At 36.3% G+C, this 20568-nt stretch overlaps 1 protein-coding gene across 3 annotated transcripts in view; it reads right to left on the bottom strand.

The window, feature by feature from the left end:
• Positions 1 to 20568, bottom strand: part of CNTN5 (contactin 5) — a 674955-nt gene that overhangs the window by 19884 nt on the left and 634503 nt on the right. For all 3 annotated transcript variants that reach the window (XM_086739601.1, XM_086739602.1, XM_086739603.1), the window contains 2 exons: positions 14147 to 14217; positions 10988 to 11222 (listed from right to left, as the gene is read on the bottom strand). In XM_086739601.1, coding sequence (XP_086595727.1) covers positions 10988 to 11222; positions 14147 to 14217 — 306 coding nt within the window. The remainder of the gene's footprint in view (positions 1 to 10987; positions 11223 to 14146; positions 14218 to 20568) is intronic.

Genomic DNA, 20568 nt, shown 5'->3' on the forward strand with positions numbered 1-20568 from the left:
AATAAAAAAAAATATCTCCAGGAATAAGTGAAATGATCTTCAGAATTCAATACTGAAAGAATTGTGCTATAAAGAAATACATTCCTCTTAATGTGATTTTCTGTTCAATAGTTACACCCTACTTTCAGTTTTATGTACCACTAAGATTTGTGTGACAGAACTATTTTCTAGTTTTTGTATTATTGAAGCAATTACCTTGTTGTCAGAAAAGATTGCTGTGGGATAAATAATTTGAGATGTACACAAAATGCTGTTTGGCAGCCTTTACACTTTCTATAAAAGTAGAAATCATTTCCTCCTCATAGCATTCATTAGGGGTGGTTTATGTATTACTCAGAATAGAAACATAGAATATCTTCTGGTATTTTTAAAAAATTGTTTTCAACAAATGGAGTAGAAATAGTTTGCATTTTTTTTTATGTGAAGAAAATGCATTTCTTATATATCCAGAAATTATTCACTGCGGTTTCACTGATACTAGACATTGAGAATGTAAGTGTTCAGCAAAAGAACAGAAATTATATATTTAGGAATAAGGTATAGCATGACTGGCTGAAAGTTTATGGAGACTAAATAACATTTTTTATTGATTCAGATAAGATGAGGACCATATAATTTTTGGTGATATAATACAGTCTGTGGTTCACTCCAATGTCATGCTTTATTCTGTGTGTCTAAAACTAGTAATAAGTTTGACAGGTTCATTAGGTTTTTCTATAATGGTCACTGATGTTATAATAATATTATTTTCTTAATAGCAATATGCTAAACCTTTGTCTGCCTGAGGTCATACTGACTGAAAAAAAAAATCAATGTCTTTAATGGTCCCTTTAATATTCCCTGATTGAATTAAAGATGCAGCACAACAAGTTCTCAAAAAGCTATGTGCAATGTTGATGAAACATTGTCTTTCCATATGCTGCAAGCACACTTTAAGCAAACATGTTCAATCGTAGGTCTTTGAGGTGGCTATAATAAAGCAGGACAAGGAATTATACTATTTGCTTTGATATAATGTTCAATCATCAGATTGAATTCTAAATTTTTATACTGGCAAGTAAGAGATAGAAGAGCTAGTTACTAACTCTCATTGTATTCTTCCTATTTATAACTGTAAACTGATTTGTTTACCTGAAATATGAATCCTTAAAGATTTCCACAACTTAAAAAACAAGCCCAAGGACCTATTTATGTTTAAGTTGTTTTAACTCTCCCTAAGAACAGAGCCTCAGTCGGGACTCTTCGTTCAATTACGTAATAGAGTCAAAGAATCATTGAATAGTTAGGGTTGGAAGGGACCTTTAAAGGTGCTCTAGTCCAACCACCCTGCAAGAAGCAAGGACATCTCCAGCTAGATCAGGTTGCTCAGAGCCCCGTCTAACCTGGCCTTGAATATTTCCAGGGATGGGACATCTACCACCTCTCTGGGAAACCTGTGCAGAGTTTCACTACCTTCACTGTAAAATTTTTTTTTCTTTTTATGTAGTTGGAATCTACCTCCCTCTATTTTGAAACCATTACCCCTTGTCCTATATCAACAGGGCCTACCGAAAAGTCTCTCCCTGTCTTTCCTGTAGGCTCCCTTGAGGTACTGGAAGACCACTATAAGGTCTCCCCGGAGCCTCCTCTTCTCCAGGCTGAACAGCCCCAACTCTCTCAGCCTGTCCTCATAGGAGAGGTGCTCCAGCCCTCTTATCATCTTTGTGGCCCTCCCCTGGACCCTCTCGAACAGGTCTATGTCATTCTTATGTTGGGGGCTCCAGAACTGGACACAGTACTCCAGGTGGGGTCTCACCAGGGCAGAGTAGAGGGGGAGAATCACCTCCCTTGACCTGCTGGCCACGCTTCTCTTGATGCAGCCCAGGATGCGATTGGCCTTCTGGGCCACAAGGGCACATTGCCTGCTCATGTTAAGCTTCTCATCCACCAGCACTCCCAAGTCCTTCTCCTCAGGGCTGCTCTCAATCCATTCTCTGCCCAGCCTGTATTTGTGCCTGGATTGCCACAACGCATGTGCAGGACCTTACACTTGGCCTGGTTGAACTTCATGAGGTTTGCACAGGCCCACCTCTCCAGCCTGCCAAGGTCCCTCTAGATGGCATCCCTTCCCTCCAGTGTGTGACTGCACCACACAGCTTGGTGTCATCAGCTAACTTGCTGAGAGCGCACACTACCCCACTGTCCATGTCGTTGACAAAGATATTAAATAATATCCATTCATTTCTCATTTTGACTCCAGAAAGGATTTTTACACACTCTAATTCAAAATCTGAGCTCTCATTTGAAGCTAAGAACCTCAGCCGGGGTAATTGCATTATGACTCCAATGAGTTCCACATAGTTGAGGTCTTGGGATTTCAACAAGGACCCATGACTGCATAATTCCTTTAAATGAAAAAAATCCACAAAAGAGATCTATCAGGAGGAAAATCACAAGGAGTTGTCCCTCTTGTGTCAACCTGTAGGCAAAGAAAGTGGTAGCATTTGCAAATCATTCTATGATTCAATGATTCTATGAAATAGCTGGAGACAGTATCTTCCAAATCAAGGGACCTCTGGTAAATTGTTACCATTCCTGAGAAAACCAAGAGACATTATGCTTAGCTTCACCTCTCAACGTGTTTGATGTGTGTCACTGGTTTGGGGACTCTCCAGATCTGTGGTGGTACGACTGCTTGTAGGATAAGACTTTATAATTTTGTTCTAGAAAGGGAACAGATATCTGATTTCCAAAATGCCAAAAATGAGATGACTAGTTGTTTCCTGGACAGGCTCTCGAACTTCTCATTTTTCCTCAAGTCCTTTCTATTTTCACCTTCTCTCTGAGCAGTGTCTTTGTAGAAGACTTTAAAACAGAGAAAAACTAGAAGGGTGAAGAGATGAGCTAGCAGGAAAGCAGTACTGACCTCTGCCCTGAACGTCTCTTATTTAGTGGTGAAATACCCTTACTTGTATGGTAGAGCTTCTGAAGCCTATTCCCATAATGCTGCTCTCCTTCACACTTTCTCACAGCATACGTCCTCCTGTGGCTCTCCATCCTCCATGGAATAACATGGATTTATTACACAGTGGAATGTTACGTGGGAATAAGGAGCTGCCTTATTCCATGAAGGCTTTACCAGTATGTTACCTACAAAAGGCTCTCTCGCTTTGGCATGCGAGTAGAATTTGGACGAGCATACTGATAAAATTCATGCTTTGTTAGACTAAAAGTTCAGAGGAGCATTGCCATCTTCATGAATATAAATGGTTCATTTCTATCAAGTGATGTGGCAGCCAGATTTATCCTCAGCACATGAGGAGGGAATGTGCCTATTATATTGATTGCACATCTGACTTCCCATGGGGGCTAGAGGCATTCATCAAAGGAATGAACTCTTGCATGTCAGGATTGTGATTTCGTTCTTTAAAAAATTAGTGGAGATAACTCTAGCTGAACTTTTACAGGATCTAATCCAGATGGATCAGCTGGCAGAAACAGGAAATAATACACTGTAGTTTACAGCTAATATGCCGATTTATTAATTTTCAGGTTCACCTAAACCCCAAGTAGTTCAGCTTTAGCTATGAAATGAACTACAGAACTTCGCTTCATGAATGTAAGATTTTAATTAAAGACATGGAAGCTGTATTTAAAAGTGTGTAATTGCATATTCCTTCCTCTAAATGAAAAGGAAAGGGTAATTTATTTGTTTGTTTAAATAAGGGCTCAGGGTGAAAAGCAAGGAGAGATGGGCCTAACCAGAACAATCCTTCACTCTGCAACGTTTTGTTTAATGTCACATCATCCACTAGCTGGTGTGATGCAAAACTTCTTAAAGTTATAAAGGAACAAAATTGCAAAGGCTGTTAGACGGCCCTTTGCCTTTCAGATACAGGAGACCTTTAGTTCTCCATTGGCTCAATGAATTAGTAGAGAACCATTCAAAGCAAGAACAAAAGGTCTGCACAGTATCATTACATCTTGTATGTATTATGGAAGTGCATCTGGGGTCCCTCAGGAGGTTTTAAATAGCAAGACTGAGAGTCTTCAGGATTTACCTTGTACTGCTCAGGGTTCTCTTTTTCATATCTAGAAGTCTGTAGTAGTATTCACTACACTGTTTATCAAAATTATAGAACTTTCAATTTTTGTGAAGATAATTTCATCAGGTGCCTGGAGAAGACAGATACTGAAACTAACAGAACTAATTCTGTACCTCCCAACTTTATAAAAGATCTAACTCATCTTGAAACCAACTGGGTTCCCTCTTTCTCCCAGAAGCTTATGTCTATTTCCTTTTGTTTTCTTACCCATTACATGTATTCTAATTTGTATTTCTTGTTGTGCTCATAGGCTGTATCTTGTGAACTAAATAGGAACAGGGAGACAAGGCACCAGCTTGAGCATGGACATACAGCTGTTCACAGCATGAAATAGTTAGTGTGATCCATGGTGAAGTATTGACGAGCATGGACATACAGCTGTTCACAGCATGAAATAGTTAGTGTGATCCATGGTGAAGTATTGACTCTGGCCAATCAGTGCTGCTCTAAAATATACCCAGGAATATGTCGGTGCTTGGCCAGGGATGGTTCCCAGGAGGTGTATGGATGCAGCCACAGTCTGGAGAGTAACAGTGTTAAAGTGTGTAGATGTGAACTCTTTTGTCTAGTTGGCTTCAAGGATAAAGAATGACTGGTTTGTTTTATTTGCAAAAAAAAATTAGCATCATTTCCCTTTATCTTTAAAAGTTCTTCACCATCCCTAAGAATTTCCCTGCTTTGCAGACAGCATCTTATCCAAACTCAGTCTTTTTTCACTAGGATAGAAGAAACGAGCTTTTCTAGTTTCTACTCATTTCCTGGTGATCCTGTTAGTCCTTTGAACCTGTATCATCTTGAGTTCTTTGTTGAGCATAACCTTAATGGTAGATAAGATTTTAGCAAAGCTTTGTGATAGTTTCATCAGAATGATGTCCTGATTAAAACAAATTAAAACATTTGAGTCTTTCTTGCTTTCTTGTGTGTAGGTTCTAGCTGTTAGGTTCCCATTTTGTAATGGACTGGCTTGTTACTACTGCTTGTATACTTGACATAGCACTTGTATGTTATTCATGTTCCTTTTCCTCTAGTCCTCTAATTCACATTTTTTCTGTGTATTGCTCAGATCCTTCCCCATATTGACAGGGCATCCTGAAGTTATAATAATAGCAATATCACAACCAGTTCTTCTATTAGCATTATGACTGTTAAATATATATGATCTAAGACTGATCCTTAAGAAATTCTGCCAGTAGCCTTCCAAGCCTTTGCAAGTCTCGTGGTAAAGGTATTTTTTTTTTCTGCACTTACATAGAAATATTTTTATTTTTTTTTCTTGATAGATTAACTAAAATTTATTTTTTGGCAACGGTTACTCATTTTCATTTTTTTTTGGGGATGGAAAAGACCATGCTCCAGGTCCTTGAGCATATAAAGGAGATTAGCTCTCTCTAACCATGGCAGTCAGGAACAGAAAAACAGATTAAATCTCATTTATGGTACATTTGAACAGCAAATTCTGTGTTGCTTAAATTGGAGAGGGTTGAATTTCTGAGCACTTGACAATACCAGAAATTTTCACTACAGATGTAAAAATTTTCAGACTTTCACATTGTTATTAGCTATCCTGTCTATATCATCTTATTTATTAAAAATAAATGATAAAGTATTTCATTATTGTTTGTCCATTCCTTAATTATCTTTAATATCAATACCTTATTTACGTCACATTTTTTTCCTGCTTTATATACTTTCCTAACTTAAAAAAAAATCACCTTAATTTTTGGCAATATTTGTGTTATTCTTATCTTTTTCATTATTTAGATTTTATTATGATGCTTTTTACCTATTCTGAAGATCTTTTAGTGAGTACATCTCTAGATCCTCAGATGTAATGTATTGTTTTAGAAATGTACCATTTATTGCAGTAAAAACTTCAGGTAGATTTTACACTTTTGGCTCAGAGACATTCCAAAACACTAATGTCTACTTTCAACTGTTAACTTCAACTTATTAAATAATCTCCTGCTATTTAATCATAGAATCATAGAATAGTTAGAGTTGGAAGGGACCTTCAATGGTCATCTAGTCCAACCCCCCTGCAAGAAGCAGGGACATCCCTGACTAGATCAGGTTGCTCAGAGCCTCATCCAGCCTGGCCTTGAACGATTCCAGGGATGGGGCATCCACCACCTCTCCGGGCAACCTGTTCCAGTGCTCTACAACTCTCATTGTAAAAAATTTTTTTCTCATATCTAATCTAAACCTACCTCCTTCTAATTTAAACCCATTACCCCTTGTTCTATCACAACAGGCCCTACTGAACAGCTTCTCCCCATCTTTCCTGTAGGCCCCCTTGAGGTATTGGAAGACCGCTATCAGGTCTCCCCGGAGCCTCCTCTTCTGCAGGCTGAACAGCCCCAACTCTCTCAGCCTGTCCTCATAGGAGAGGTGCTCCAGCCCTCTTATCATCTTTGTGGCCCTCCTCTGGACCCTTTCCAACTGGTCCATGTCTTTCTTGTGTTGGGGACTCCAGAACTGGACGCAGTACTCCAGGTGGGGTCTCACCAGGGCAGAGTGGAGGGGCAGAATCACCTCCCTCGACCTGCTGGCTACACTCCTCTTGATGCAGCCCAGGATGCGGTTGTTATGATCAGCTTTTCTATAGTGTCTTAATTATTAATCAAAACAAGACTCTACTACCATTATTTCTTCTCAGTTAGTCAGTACTGGATAAAGAATCTGCTAATTATCACAGCCGGAACACAAGGTCATTAGTTGTATTTACTATAGAAACTACTCTGAGCAGCTACATTCTCTCATAAATAACAGTGTCCTGTATATTTATCTAAAATTAGAAAACTCTTTTTCAGCATCCAAATTTATCAGGCCGCCAGCAACTGACTTCTAGTTTGACTCCCAGTTTCCTTAATTGCCCTTTTCCAAAATGACATGGAATCCAAGGATATCCTGTTTTATCCACACTGATTTTGTATTTCCTGTTATGCTCTTACATCATCAGTAAGCAGCCAACCGTTTGTACTCTTATTTTGTTTGTCCTCTGTAGCTCATATTTTTTCTAGTCACGCTTGATGAAGCAAGCCTACCTGGCCATGACTCTTATCAGTACAGACTTTTCCATCTTCTTGCAATCATACATTTATACTCTCATATTTCCTTCTCTGTTGCCATATTCCTGATGTTCAGAGTTTTCATCTTCCAGTGAATTAAAACCACATGTAGCTATTGCATATGATTTGCCTGATATTGAAAGTTTGTATTAGTAGTCTTGGTATTCTTAGTCCTTTGGTATTTAAGTAGAAGGTAGTCATAAAGAAAAATCTCAAATAATATATAAATGTTAAAACAAACAGTGCTTAACACTGCTTTAGTTTCATTTTTTTCATTGTTTTATTTTCAATATCTTGTGTCTTCACAATGTTTATTCTCTATGGATCAAAATAATCTGTGCCTGCAGTGAGGTTCAGTGCTTTGTTTCAGTATGTTCTGGCTGAATCTGATACCATTATTTTCCTGGGAGAAAGTACAGTCAGAAGATTTCTCCCTGCTCTCTTCATGCTCCTTTTAAACCTCAGGCACATTGCATCTTTTCTTCCGGCAGGCAGCCTAACTTGCTGTGCTCTGTATGTGATCTGGTGTCTCCTTCTCTTATTAAAGGGTTCCTTTATGAAAGGTTCAGACTTGTCTTTCCCTGGTGCTGGAACATGTCTGTTGTGCCCTTCTGTTCTGCCTTCTTATTGAAGGTAATTGTGCACCTTTTTTTCTATCCTGCATCTTCAGTATATCGTCCTCATTCATTCTTCAGAACTGGTCCTGCCTCTCGTCGTCTCTTTTATTTCACTAAAACATCTGACCTCTCTTTTTCTTCTCGATTGTTTGCTTTCTTCCTTTCCTAATGTCTCCAGAAAAGACTCCCCCTTCAAACTTTTCTACTGCATTAAGCCATCTTTTCCAAAGGGTCATATTTGCTTTTTTCCTTCCTGGGTTATCCAGCTAGTTTGCTACAACATTTTTATCTGCTTCTCCATTCTATTCTCTATTCCTCCACTACATCCATCTGCATCTTTAGCTCCTGGGCAGTCTCTCCCATAAGCTGTACCCTGGTGATGTGTCCTATGAAGTTAAAAGGCCAATGAAGGAGAGGAAGTGTTTTAAAACATCTATAACCAGTCAGGTGTTTTCACCCCTTCAACTTTGGGTTATCATTATCATTGATCCCTTAGTAACCATTGGTATCATATTATCTTCTAAATATCTGACTTAGAGATAGAGATAAAAGGATTAGCTCCTCCAGGTACTTATGAAAAACCTTGTGTTTACTGAGATTCTTTACTCACTGGAAGGTCATTTTTCAAGGCTTTTGCCTCAGTCAGAGAGACTTTATGTAACCATAGGTCAGTCACTTTTGTTCACGGAGGGGAACACCTTACTCAGTACCACCTGCAAAGCTGCTTGCCTGGGCACAACTCACAAATGGGGTTTCAGTGCAGATCAGAAAGCATGTAATATGCACAGTCATCCAGAAAAGAGATGCATCAGTTCTTAATAAATGAGAATTTTTTTCTTTGTCCAGAATCTGTCCTATACCAGCTCTTGGGTTTTTTGTCTTGCGTGCTTAGCAGAAGTACCAGGATTTAGACTTCCTTAGACAAACTTGTTATACCAGTATACAATTGTAGATCCATCTGCAAATGTAGGAGACCTTTTAATATGTAATATAAAGTTTCTTTAACTTTTAATAATTTTATCCCAGGCCTTTATTCTAGATGTTTTCAGAGCAGTTAATTGACTGTGTGATGAAAGTCAAGTAAGTTAAGGGTTTGCTGGATCAGCCCTAGGACCATAATATATTGTACTTTATGTGCCAATCTTTATTTAGTATCTCCTCTTCTGTTGAAATCCTTGAGAAAATATGCCTTCAGTAGCTTAGCTCCTGAAGTGTGAAAGTCCATACCTCTTTCAAAACCAGTTCCTCCATTTTTCATAGCAAGCTGAAATATCTATTGTCCTCAATCTCCTCCTTGCCCAGAACTTAACTGTAATAAACTGTTTAATTGTTCCTTTAAATTTTCAGTATATCACGTAGGGTTATTCTGGAGTAAAAAACCTTTTTATAAATTAATTTTGCACTGTATTGTCACAGCATCCTATTTTTTTTTCCTCAAATATAAGTCTTATAAAGTATTTAGCCCCATAGAATTCCTCTTACCAAAGGAAAGTCTAAGGTATAGACACATACAGAGACTGAATTAGCAAAGTTATGATGGATAGGTACTTTCAAGTAACTGAATTCTAACCAGAAATGTTGGTTTCTAGAGATAGTGCCTGGGAGCATAGAGAGAAAGTTAATTTTAATAATTTTATTAAGATCATTTGTAGAGCTCTTATTTTAAAAGAAATGTGAGATTTATATATGACTGGTTATTCCATTTCCAGTCTCCAAATAACAAATAAAGAACTACTTATTACAGATCAGCATTCAGCCTTTGTTAAAATGACTTTTGCTATTTAAAAGAAAATCCATTAAGATTTTGCCTCCCTTCCCTTGCAAAACTCTATTTTTAGAGTTTAGAACTTTCTGATTAGAGTATGAAATTATTAAATAATAAAAGTATTGGTCTCACAGAATCATTTTATATTGAGGAACAGGGAAGTCAACTGTAAAATTTCCAAGTTGTACTGGGCAATTTTTACATTTTAAAATGTAATTCTTTTTATAATAATATGAATACTTGGTAATGCTGATCCAAACGGTGGAACACAAATTAGTGGAACTGCTTTTAGCAAAACCAGCATTTCCAACCTCTATAATTACTGTGTGAGAACAATAGTAGATAATCTCTGCTACATCACAGCTCCAAAATTACACGTTTATTGTGGACATTTCCAACCTTTATAATTACTGTGTGAGAACAGTAGTAGATAATCTCTGCTACATCATGGCTCCAAAATTACACATTTATTGTGGGCTAATATGGAATAACATTTAATGTTTTCCAGCTTCATATGAAATATCATTAGCTTCACACTACATTTTTGTAGAGATAGTACGAAATTCCTCCCATGTGTACTAGGGCTGTACTTATTTTATTCTCTTAACAGGAGACAGCAAGATAACTCAAAGATAGTATAGTAAAGAAGAACTGAAGTATATGACTTCCAGTAGTGGAGCTGCTCAAAATATGCCTGTTGGTAACATTTATTTACATTTTGTACGTATGGAAATTTTCATATACTGGCTCCTGTCAATACAGAACAACTTCTTTCACTAGTACAAATTGGTCTTTACTTTTTTTCCCTCACAAAATACTGTTAAGAGTTATATCAAGTTGAATAGAAATTTTCAATAAATATTTTTCATTTGTTCTTCTGAACTATTTCTATAATTCACATTGAGTATTTGGACATTGACATAAATTCAGAACTTTTATACTAATGAACTGAAAAAAAAGAGAAAATAATAGAAAAAATAATGAAAATAAGAACAAAACTGCATTCTGTGCACTTCTAATATCCATTAACCAGGAAATATAAATTCATAAGTGAATTTATTTAGCCTTTAAACTGTTGTCTGATTAACCCATCAAAAATACTATAACGAACTTCAGAACATTAGAAAATATGAGCCTTTCTTTGTTCTTTGTTAGAGGATTCCAACTTAAAGTTAAGAACACAGATTTCACATCAGGCATGAACCATGACTTTTTTTTTTTGGTTAGGACTGATGGGGCTTGAAGTCTATTCCTAAACTTTGTCACTTGCTTTCTGGGTAACCTTGGCAAGTTAGTTAACCTCCTTCTCTGTAAAACATGTTTAAGATTACTTAGCACTTGTACAAAGAATTTTTGAATTCAATATTGAAAAGCATGCTATAATAGGACACATTATATAAAAATCTCTTTATATAGTTCATAACATACAAGTTAACTTCATGCTGAACTGACCTCCTTCAGCTGAGCAGATGACCACAATAGGGCTGAAGGGACCATCTCCTTTGTTGTTGTAAACACCAACTTTCACCTCAAAAGGAGTTAGAGGTGGCACACTTTCATCTCTGTAGATGAACTTTGAGGCATCTGAAGATGTCACCATTTTTTCCTTCCAGCCACGTGTTCCATTGGGTCTGAAGGCTACAATATATCCAAATCCTTCTCCATTCTGAAACTCTTCTGACACTGGCTAAAAGATGAAGTTCAGGTAATGGTCAGATGTAGTTTTATTAATTTAGAAAGCAGTCACTGAGTGGCTGACCATAATCTGGCTGCTTGTGTGGGGGTCATCCCTTACAGTTGCATTATAGGATTTTTCTCATCATTCCTGGGAAAACATAGTGACAATTGCTTCTGAAGAGGAAACTTGTAAGAGTTTCTTCACCTAATCACCATAGCTTGGTCCCTGTTCTAGGACTGAATAAACTCTTGAGCTCAGAAAAAAAAAATTTCTTCTTTATTTTCCACTTTGCAGGTAGTGCTTTAACCACCAGTTTATCACTGGAATAGCCCCTTCTGGCGACCCTGTTAAAATTATAGAGCAACATATTGTTAAGGGCTCCTAAAATATGATGTGAGTGACACTTACTACAGTGGCACTCTCCTGGGTTTTAGATGTCAGTCTGTCTAATTTCTGTATCCAAAGGAGATGTCAAGTCTTAGGGATTTAAGTCTAGGGTTCAGTTTGAGACTTAGAATATAATGTAATAAATCTCGTTATCCTAACTCTCAAACTGAGTCTTGGTGAAAACAACAACAAAAAATCTCACTTGTTTTTCTCTTCTCAGAGGATCTATGAAATCAGCCACTTATATTGGGAGACATCTGCCATAAGCAGGCAGTCAGCAAAGGGATTTATCTGTTCAGAGGCTGAGCACTGCAAAAGCTAAATCTTACAGGTCCAGCTTAAGAAATGGAATTTTTCATGCTAATTTACAGCCTACATTTCTTATAAAGTCAAAGGACTAGCTTAGGAATTGGCTTATATTTAACAGCTGTTGGCATGTTAGGCCTATGGGAAATGCTGAAAAAAAGGATGTCTAAACTCCCTCTCTTGAAGTGCCCATCTTAGATCTGCAGCTAATGAACATATGAATCAGAGCAAGGGCACAGGGGGCACCCAGTCCTCTCCCTTCCACATTGCAAGTGAATGGTTCATCACCAGGCATGTCACTTGCAGACACTATTTTCTACCCATCCTTCTGAAGCTGTACACTAAGTATCCAAGGAAAAAAATAAACCATGACTGCAAAGGTAGAGGATGCAACACCAAGACAAACTTTGTAATCTAGTGATTTGAATTGCAAAGGAAGAGCCTTGCATCTCTTTGCAATACTTATGGATTGGCAGTAGACAGTCACTATAAAAAAAAGCCAGAAACAAGAGAAGTAGCAGATCCCTTGGATTTCACGGCAAATGCTAACTACACAGTCTGTGAACTAAAGTTGTGTGAATAAAATTTTTTTTGAACCTGGTGAGTATAATTCAGGACTCTACGTAGGTTAGTCTTTTCCTGAATTCCCAGAGATCCATATACCATCTCAGTACGTCTTCACACTTCAAAGTAGTTTGTTGAATTTCTGTTGCCTGTGTAAGTCCAATAAGACTTTTTTGAATCCTGCAAAAGCACAGATTGACTGTGCTGGAGCTATGCTACCTTACACTGTGGTCGTGCCTTATGGAAATTCAATGGCTAAACCAGACAGCACAGTAGTCTGCAGTGAGCTGCTGGAGTGTCATTCAATGCACTAGGATTAGTTCTTCAGCAGAAATTTCAACACTTACTTTTAATTGCACGGTTTTGCGTGTTATGCTTTAGTTATTTATTGTAATTGATGGAAATATTTTAGTTATTAATGGAAAATGAGTTAATCAGAAACTGCCTTAATGGCAGTTTGCACTCCTTGGCTATAAGTGAAGAAGCATCAGCTGGCTTTTGTGGAAAAAAAAAGTCAATTTATAGTGAAAGTTATGTTATGGCAATTGCTAATTCTTAACTGTCTGTTGTATCTGTACTGCAGGATGGGACGCTCATGGGTTTCTTTTGGAAGAAGGGTTCCACCCTTGACAGAGAGTGAGATACAACATGCTCCAGTAGTCCTCTACTCCCATCACCTGGGGAACACTATAAACACAATTAATATGAATATTACATACTAGCATATCAGATTAGGGACTGGAATTAGGCCAGTTTACATCAGGTACAGTTCTAGCCACCTGAAGTTTTTGTCTGGGATTCAGAAAATTCTCTCCCAATAGGAGAGATGCTGCTGTTTATAGTTTGACAGCCATAAGCAAACAGAAATCAGCTGTCTCAAGTGTCTCAGATAGCTGATGTTGAGGAAGACAGACATGCTTCAGATGTCCTAAAATTTGCCATTTTAAGCAGTAAACCAGAATTCTGTGTGTCTCTTACTGTCTGAATCTCTCTTCAAGTTCGATAGGCTAAAACTTTTAAAATTAAAAGTCCATGTCTTCATTTGATTAATTTTTTCTTGTGTTTTATATGTATGTATATTTTATGAATCTGAAACTCTTTATTATGAATCTAGAAGTTTTGGAAACTCCACAAGAAAAATCTCTGTTCTACTGTGTTATTTATCATTAGCAGAGCAAGCAACTCCCAGTCCTCCCATTGCCCAATGACACAGTCATACATCTCTGTTGCATCTTGCATTACAATTTTCTTCTCAAAATAAGGTCTATTTCAGGTCTTTAGTTTTATATTTTTATGAAATACTTAAAAAATAATTCTTTCTTAATTTAAGTTTATAAAGTTACATGGCTTTCCTTCTCTTCCCTTAGCTATTATTTCATCTGGTGTAGCATTTTACATAAGATCCAGAAAAGTCAAATCAGTCTAAGCAGTAGATCAGGAAGAAGAGACTGATGAATTAGCACAACATTGGGGCTGCTACTAGGTGGATTAGATTCACCATAATGCCCTCTACTCAAACCACATGAAAATACTTTGAAACTTTAGAACATATTTAAAGAATAGTATTTTGTGTTCATGTCTTGCCAAGATTTGCTGTAAGGAAACCCCAGTACAGTACTCTTTGCCCTCAAAGAAGTAAACATGAAACAAAACCTTTAATCAGAAAAATCCCTTACCTCCCATGCTATTACTAATTCATGTCGCCTTCCACTTCTACCACTTACATTAGCTGGAGGTGTCTTTGGAACTGTGAGCAGAAAAAAAAAAAAACAAACCACAACAGAATGTCCAAGTTATTGAAGTTTTCCCCATAGTAATAAGTTGCTGCAGAAGACATGAGGCTGTTAAATCAGAACAGAAATAACAAACATAGCACTCTGTGGCAAAGAAAATTTGTTCAAGTTTCATTTCAGAGAATTCCACAGTCAACCTGGTAAGCTCAAACAAAGCATAATCTGAGAATAAAAATAATATTGGAATAAAAAGCTGCTTAACCATTATATCTTCTGCAGATTAGTCAAAATTTCCATGTACAGATCATCTAAGAGATAAAACAGAAATTATCTTGTTAACATTTGTATTTTTCGAATAGACAATTCAAAATAAAATGCCAGGGAATCTGACATATTTCAGACTTCAGGTAAAACCATAGAACATAAATGTCTCTATTATTTTCCAGGTCATTAGTGATTTGGAATGTTTCAGCTCCTGTAAATCCATTCTTGTATGCTTTGCCAGGGGGCCAATTTTCAGAAATTTTAAAGTAACCAGACTAGATGATCTTTAAAGGTCCTTTCTAACCCAAACTATTCTATGATTCTATGATCATCCTTAAACACTCCTTATCATTTCTTGGAAAATGCCAGAAGTAGTACTAACCCCAGTTCTTTAAAAATTGAGATCACCATTATGGTTTTAAAAGCATGCATAAGCAGCTGATGAAATTCTTTAAAATAAATTATAATTGTTGTCATCAGTGTGAACTGGGTTGTCATATTTTGTAAAACTTCTGAAATCTTAACTATTCCATTGGAAATGTATAATTTCTTTTAACTTGGTGCCTCTATATACGCTCCTAAAATGACTAATGTCTCGAGTTTATTTACTGTGAACAGGTAACACCTGCATTCTTTATTTGATTAAATATGTCCTAAGATATAAACTTTCTCTTTTCTTCCTTACAGCAGTACAGAGGTCATTGGTAGAAACGTACTGTGAGGCATTAACTGTTAAGGCATTATTGCACGCTGTTTGACTTATTTATTAAGTAGCGCTGTGCCTTTGAACTATACAAAGAAAAATACATTTAAATAAATGTACACAGTCCTTTCTGTTTCCCATGTTGATCATTAACAGCTTAAGTTCAATGAAAGTGCAGTTTTTACTAGATCCTGGAAGTTCACATAAAATTTCAGAATTCTTATGTGTAATGTCTTTTCAAACTCTGAACTCCCCTTTAAAGAACATAAGCCCAATTCTGTTTTTTTTTTTCTCATAAATGATGCAAACTCACAAAGTTTATGAATTGCTTCTTATTTACACCATTGCGAATGAGGTAAGAGCCTTTTATCTGTTGTTCTAACCAGAATGATAGGGGAAATTTCTAATGTGTGAAAAATCTTGCTTCAATAAATCTGGGTTAATCTTGCAAACATGGTGCCTTTGACTTTTTCCTTCCTTCCGTCCTTCTTTCCTTCCTTCCTTCTTTCCCTCCTTCCCTGCCCCTACACACATGCTAAATTATATCTTTCATAGCTCAGCTCTCTGCTGAAAGCTCTTGACTGCTGTATAATCAGGTGATCAAATTGCTTTGCAGTTCAACTTTAGTTAGTAGGAAACCAGATATCCAGGTTGAGCTTGTAGTTCAAGCACCTTCTCTAGTGAATGCAGAACTTCGGGGTGGTTCACCCCATTCAAAGATAAGTGTCTAAACAATGGGGAGGATTGTTTAGACTCTACTGACTGGAGACATGAACTAGTTTAAACTAAGACCTAACCTTTACCTGGCAAAAACTTAATACATTTTTCCCTTCAGAAACAGAATTGTCCTCTGGATTAGAAAAAAAAAAAAAAGAAAAGAATAAAAACAATCACTGTGCAACAATGGGATGAATGTTCTACAGTGAAAAGATACAGATGGAGAATAATCTCTCAATTAATTAACATGCAAAAATTATGATGCCATCTCTAACGGAGTTTATTTAAACCTTGTTTAGCACTCATTTTTCTCTTGCCTTTCTGAGATAGTTTTTGGTTAAGTTATAAAGATAAATGAAGTTTTTATGTAGGTGCCACATTACTGATGAGAAAGTATACTGTACTCTTTTGAAGCATCCAGTGTGATGGACTTATTTAACCTGCAGTGTCTTCTTCCTACAGTTTTCTTGTTCACAGCTTTGCAGACTGAAGTCCTATTTAAATGAATAAACCTTAAAAGAATAAAACTGTCAAAACGATTAATTTCTTTTGCACCAAACTAAAATGTACATTCACACAGTGAAACTCTTTCAAATGAATAACCATTAAAAGAATAAATGTGTCAAAGGAATAAATTTCCTCTGCACTGCACCCAAGCAGAGTACATACAGTTAGAGGGGGACATTTTGAAATGAGTAACTGTTAAGTGAAGAAAATTATTAAAAGAAAACATTTTTGGCTGAGCATCAAGGTTATATATTAGCAACCCTTTCAGCAGCATCACCTTTATATCAGTGTTAGATCTGAAATTACTCACTCATAGCCTAAGTTTATTGCCATGCAATTAGTGACTTCCCAATCTTTAAGCTATTAATTCTCGGCAGTGACACTCCTGAAGATGCACTTGCATCAAATACGCAAGTAGGATGACTAAACTTGGCTCCTGAACACAGGATCCATGTGCCTGGGGGACAAGGATATTAGGAACTCTTTTTTTTTTTAGTTTTTATCAAAGCTGAAAAATTCTGTATTGTTTCTTCTGAGTAAATATGCTCCAACTAGCAGCAAAGAACTCTTTACTATGTTGATGTGTCATTTAACAAGAAGATGAGAGAATGTCACCTGCTTGAAAATGAAACACTCCTTGGCTTAAAACTGGTCCTTGGGATCATAAAATGTGACTACTCTTAACTTAGTAATTCTGATGAAAGCCTTCTTATTAGCACCTTTGCCAGCTACCTAGTCCAAATTGTCTCCTGGTTTATACTTAGACTATGAGCTCTTTGGGATGAGTTCAATTCTTTTGTTTTGTTACTTCAGCCACTGGAATGGTTGGAAGTTAAATCCCAGGTCTTTTCACCATTCTGGTAATGCAAACAACAAATAGCACTAAAAAATGTGTTCTGAAAGACATAGTGACTGTGGGTCACAATAAATAATGGGTTTATGCTGGTACACATTGGTGTTGAAACCTCCACTTAAGGCAAACAAACAAATATTGAAATGACTTCACCAGGAATTTGATTTGAACAGAAACAGCAAGATTTGTTGCTTATTGTTTTTTATTTTCATGGAAGTGCTGTGAAATGAAAGTGAAATTAAACACTATTAAAACTTGTCTCCCTTAAACCAAACAAAAAAAACCTTTAATTTTTTCTCTGCGAGAGAGAAGAATGAAGCCTTCAGCAGCCCTATACATCATTTGATAACTTGCTTAAAATACAAATGAAGAAAAGGTGATATGGAAAGGTAAAGCTTATATATGAAACTATGACCAATTGTTTAATACTTAGTATGTATCTTATTACAAGCTAAATATGCATGAAAAGCAGTGGCTTTCATTTAGGAAAAATACATGCACAGAACTGACGTTGCTGAGGGCTTTGTGTATGGGAGCACGGGTTATAAAGTGCTGACAAGTGCCGACAATGTCACCTATATATTTTAAATCTATATCTCAATGCAAAGTTTGGGGAAGCTTTTGGACATGGTAAGTAATAATATAGCTACAAAACTATGAACATTTTGGGTAGATGGTAGCTTTCCTTCCAGAGTTCCACTGTGTCCAGTGTTTTGAAAACTACTCTGTGCTTAAACCCCCTTAAACCCCCCTTAAACCCCCTTAAATTAGGGTTTTGGTTCGGAGTTTGTCTGTTTGTTTGTTTGGTTGGTTGGTTGCTTGGTTGCTTGGTTGTTTTTTTTAATGAAAACTATGGATTCTGGGAGATTGTAAAGATGAGCCCATTCAGAGAATTTGGATACTCAGTTTTGGGTAAAATATTGAAAATGATTACACATTTCATTTTGACATTATAACAATAAATATAGCCATTTGTGTTTTAAAAAGAGGCATAATTCTAATTTGACTTGATTTTATTTAAAAGCAGAAAAATTAAAACTGGAAAGACAAATGAGAGTATTTTGATTTGAGTTGACAAAGACTTTTAATTTTTATCCAAAATTATTATTTTACTTTCAATTTGCCAAAGAAAATAAAGAAAATGTACACTTTGTTTAAAATCAGTTTTCTTTTCCCTGTTTTTACTTCAGTGAGTGAACTGAAAAAATCTTTTAAACTGTTCTAGCTGTACATTCCTTTCCTTATAGAAATGAAAATAAAATGTCACACTGAACCTGGAAAAAAAATGAAAGTACTTGAAAAACAGTTCATCCTCTTTTTAACATTCCAATCTTGTAAAGAAATTTTTTAAAATGCTATTGAGTGAATAATTAATCATTTTTAAATGTTTCTATTTTGCTTTTTTCCCCAAGGAAATGTCAAGTGGCTTTTTTTTTTCCAATTATATGTGTTGTGTTTATTGTGAAGAGAAATGACAGATTATTTTGTAGAGTGTCTTAATTCTTGTACAGAACAAAAGTATTTAGCAGCTAAAATTATGATGATTGTAGTATTGCTGTAGAAACATGTAGCTAGCTTTAGTCCCTGTCCTTCAATTTTGCAATCTGAATAGGTGAGATAGAGAGAAGACAAAGAGAAGTAAAAGCCTTGCTGATCTTCTGATTTTAGAGTAAGAAATGCTAATGTGAGTTGCCCAAATTTACAGAGTCTTCTGATAAGCAATTGAGTCCAGATTTTCCAAATCCCAATTCTATATTTAATCACAAGGTTTTTCTTACTGTGCTTGAATCCTGTATTCATTAAGATATTTTCCATATGGATTTTTTTTTTATAAATTCTGAAACATGTTGTTAAATAAAGCAAAATGAAACAAAATGTTGATATTTCTGCACTTTTTGGGGAGATGAATTACTAAACTTGGCTTTAGTCCTTAAGAAAATGTTTACTCAAGGTACAGTTGGAGTTATTTATTTCTTTTATATTTCTTTTAGAGCTTTTTATATCTTTTAAGATACAGATGTAGTTTGAAAACCATCTCTGCTTAAATGTGAAAAAAGTTTGGGTGGAGGGAAAAGGATTTGTCTCCAGTGAGACAGAACTTTCTCATATGAGGACCAAAGCAACAACACATTCAGCAGTTTTTTTTCTTCTCAGTTGTTTTCTTTTATATAGATATATCTCTACTTCCTGCGGTACACATCTGGGAAACAGAGAGATGTTAAATGAAAACCCTTTCACCATGTTAAAGGCCAGCCCTCAAGTTCTCACCCTCCCAGGAAAACATTTCACTTCTCATCTGTTCAGAAATGAAATGCAAAATTGTGCCAGCATCTCAGAAGCAGATGATAGAGTGTATTCAACTATTGGAAAACAAGGATGTCCCACTGGTCTCAGGATCTGCATTTCTGTTCTCATTTCCTCTGTATTTTTAATGTTTGTAATTTAGTAGGAAACAGAATTCAGTTCTATTCAGTGATAATAGTGTCATGCATGGCTGTGGGACGCAGTCTAAATAGTACCCAAATCACCACATGTAGGACTGAAATCTCAACTGCGGTGGCAAATATACCAAAGAAACAATTCCTTAGCTTTTCTGTTATGTCTTTTAGTAGTACACACACATTTAGATTCTCTGTCAATCTACACTGCATATTAGCTTGAGACTGCATATTAGCTTGAGCCTGCAATATTATATGTTAGTAGCCTATTGGTTCTAAATATACCCATGTGGGCAATGATTACCATCTACTTTCTCTTCTCTTTTTGTTTTTCCCTATGGAAAAGCACATTTTGTAGAAACACTTTAGTACCCCAAATAACCATCTCCAAATGTCACAGATACAGGAGGTTATTCTTTTTTTTTTTTTTTCTAGAGTAAAATTAGTTATGACAATGGGAAAAGCTGAAACTTCTTTTACGCAGGTCACAAACACATAAAACATCACGACCAAGAACAAAAAAAAAAAAAACCCACCCCAAAAAGCCAGTCTAAAACAGGTAACATGTTCCCTGGGACAGAGGCATTTCTTGTTATGCTATGAATAAATTCTAGCTAAGAATAAGGGCGACTTAATGGAAAATAAGGACTTATTAAAAACAAAGCCTATGTACAATCTGCTACTAATAGAGTGCATTACATTGTTACCTCATAAAATCAAGTTTGCATGCATGATTAGCAGGTTAAACTTTGATTCTACTCAATTTCTCTCTCCCCATGTTTCCCCATGAATAGATAATGTAATTGATGCTTTGCCCCCAGGCTTCAAATGCCCGACTGCCTTAGTGGAATGCCAGACATGTTTAAATTCATGTTATTGGCTC

Source organism: Chlamydotis macqueenii, chromosome 1, assembly GCF_036417535.1.
Source record: "Chlamydotis macqueenii isolate bChlMac1 chromosome 1, bChlMac1.mat, whole genome shotgun sequence".
Lineage (NCBI taxonomy): Eukaryota > Metazoa > Chordata > Aves > Otidiformes > Otididae > Chlamydotis > Chlamydotis macqueenii.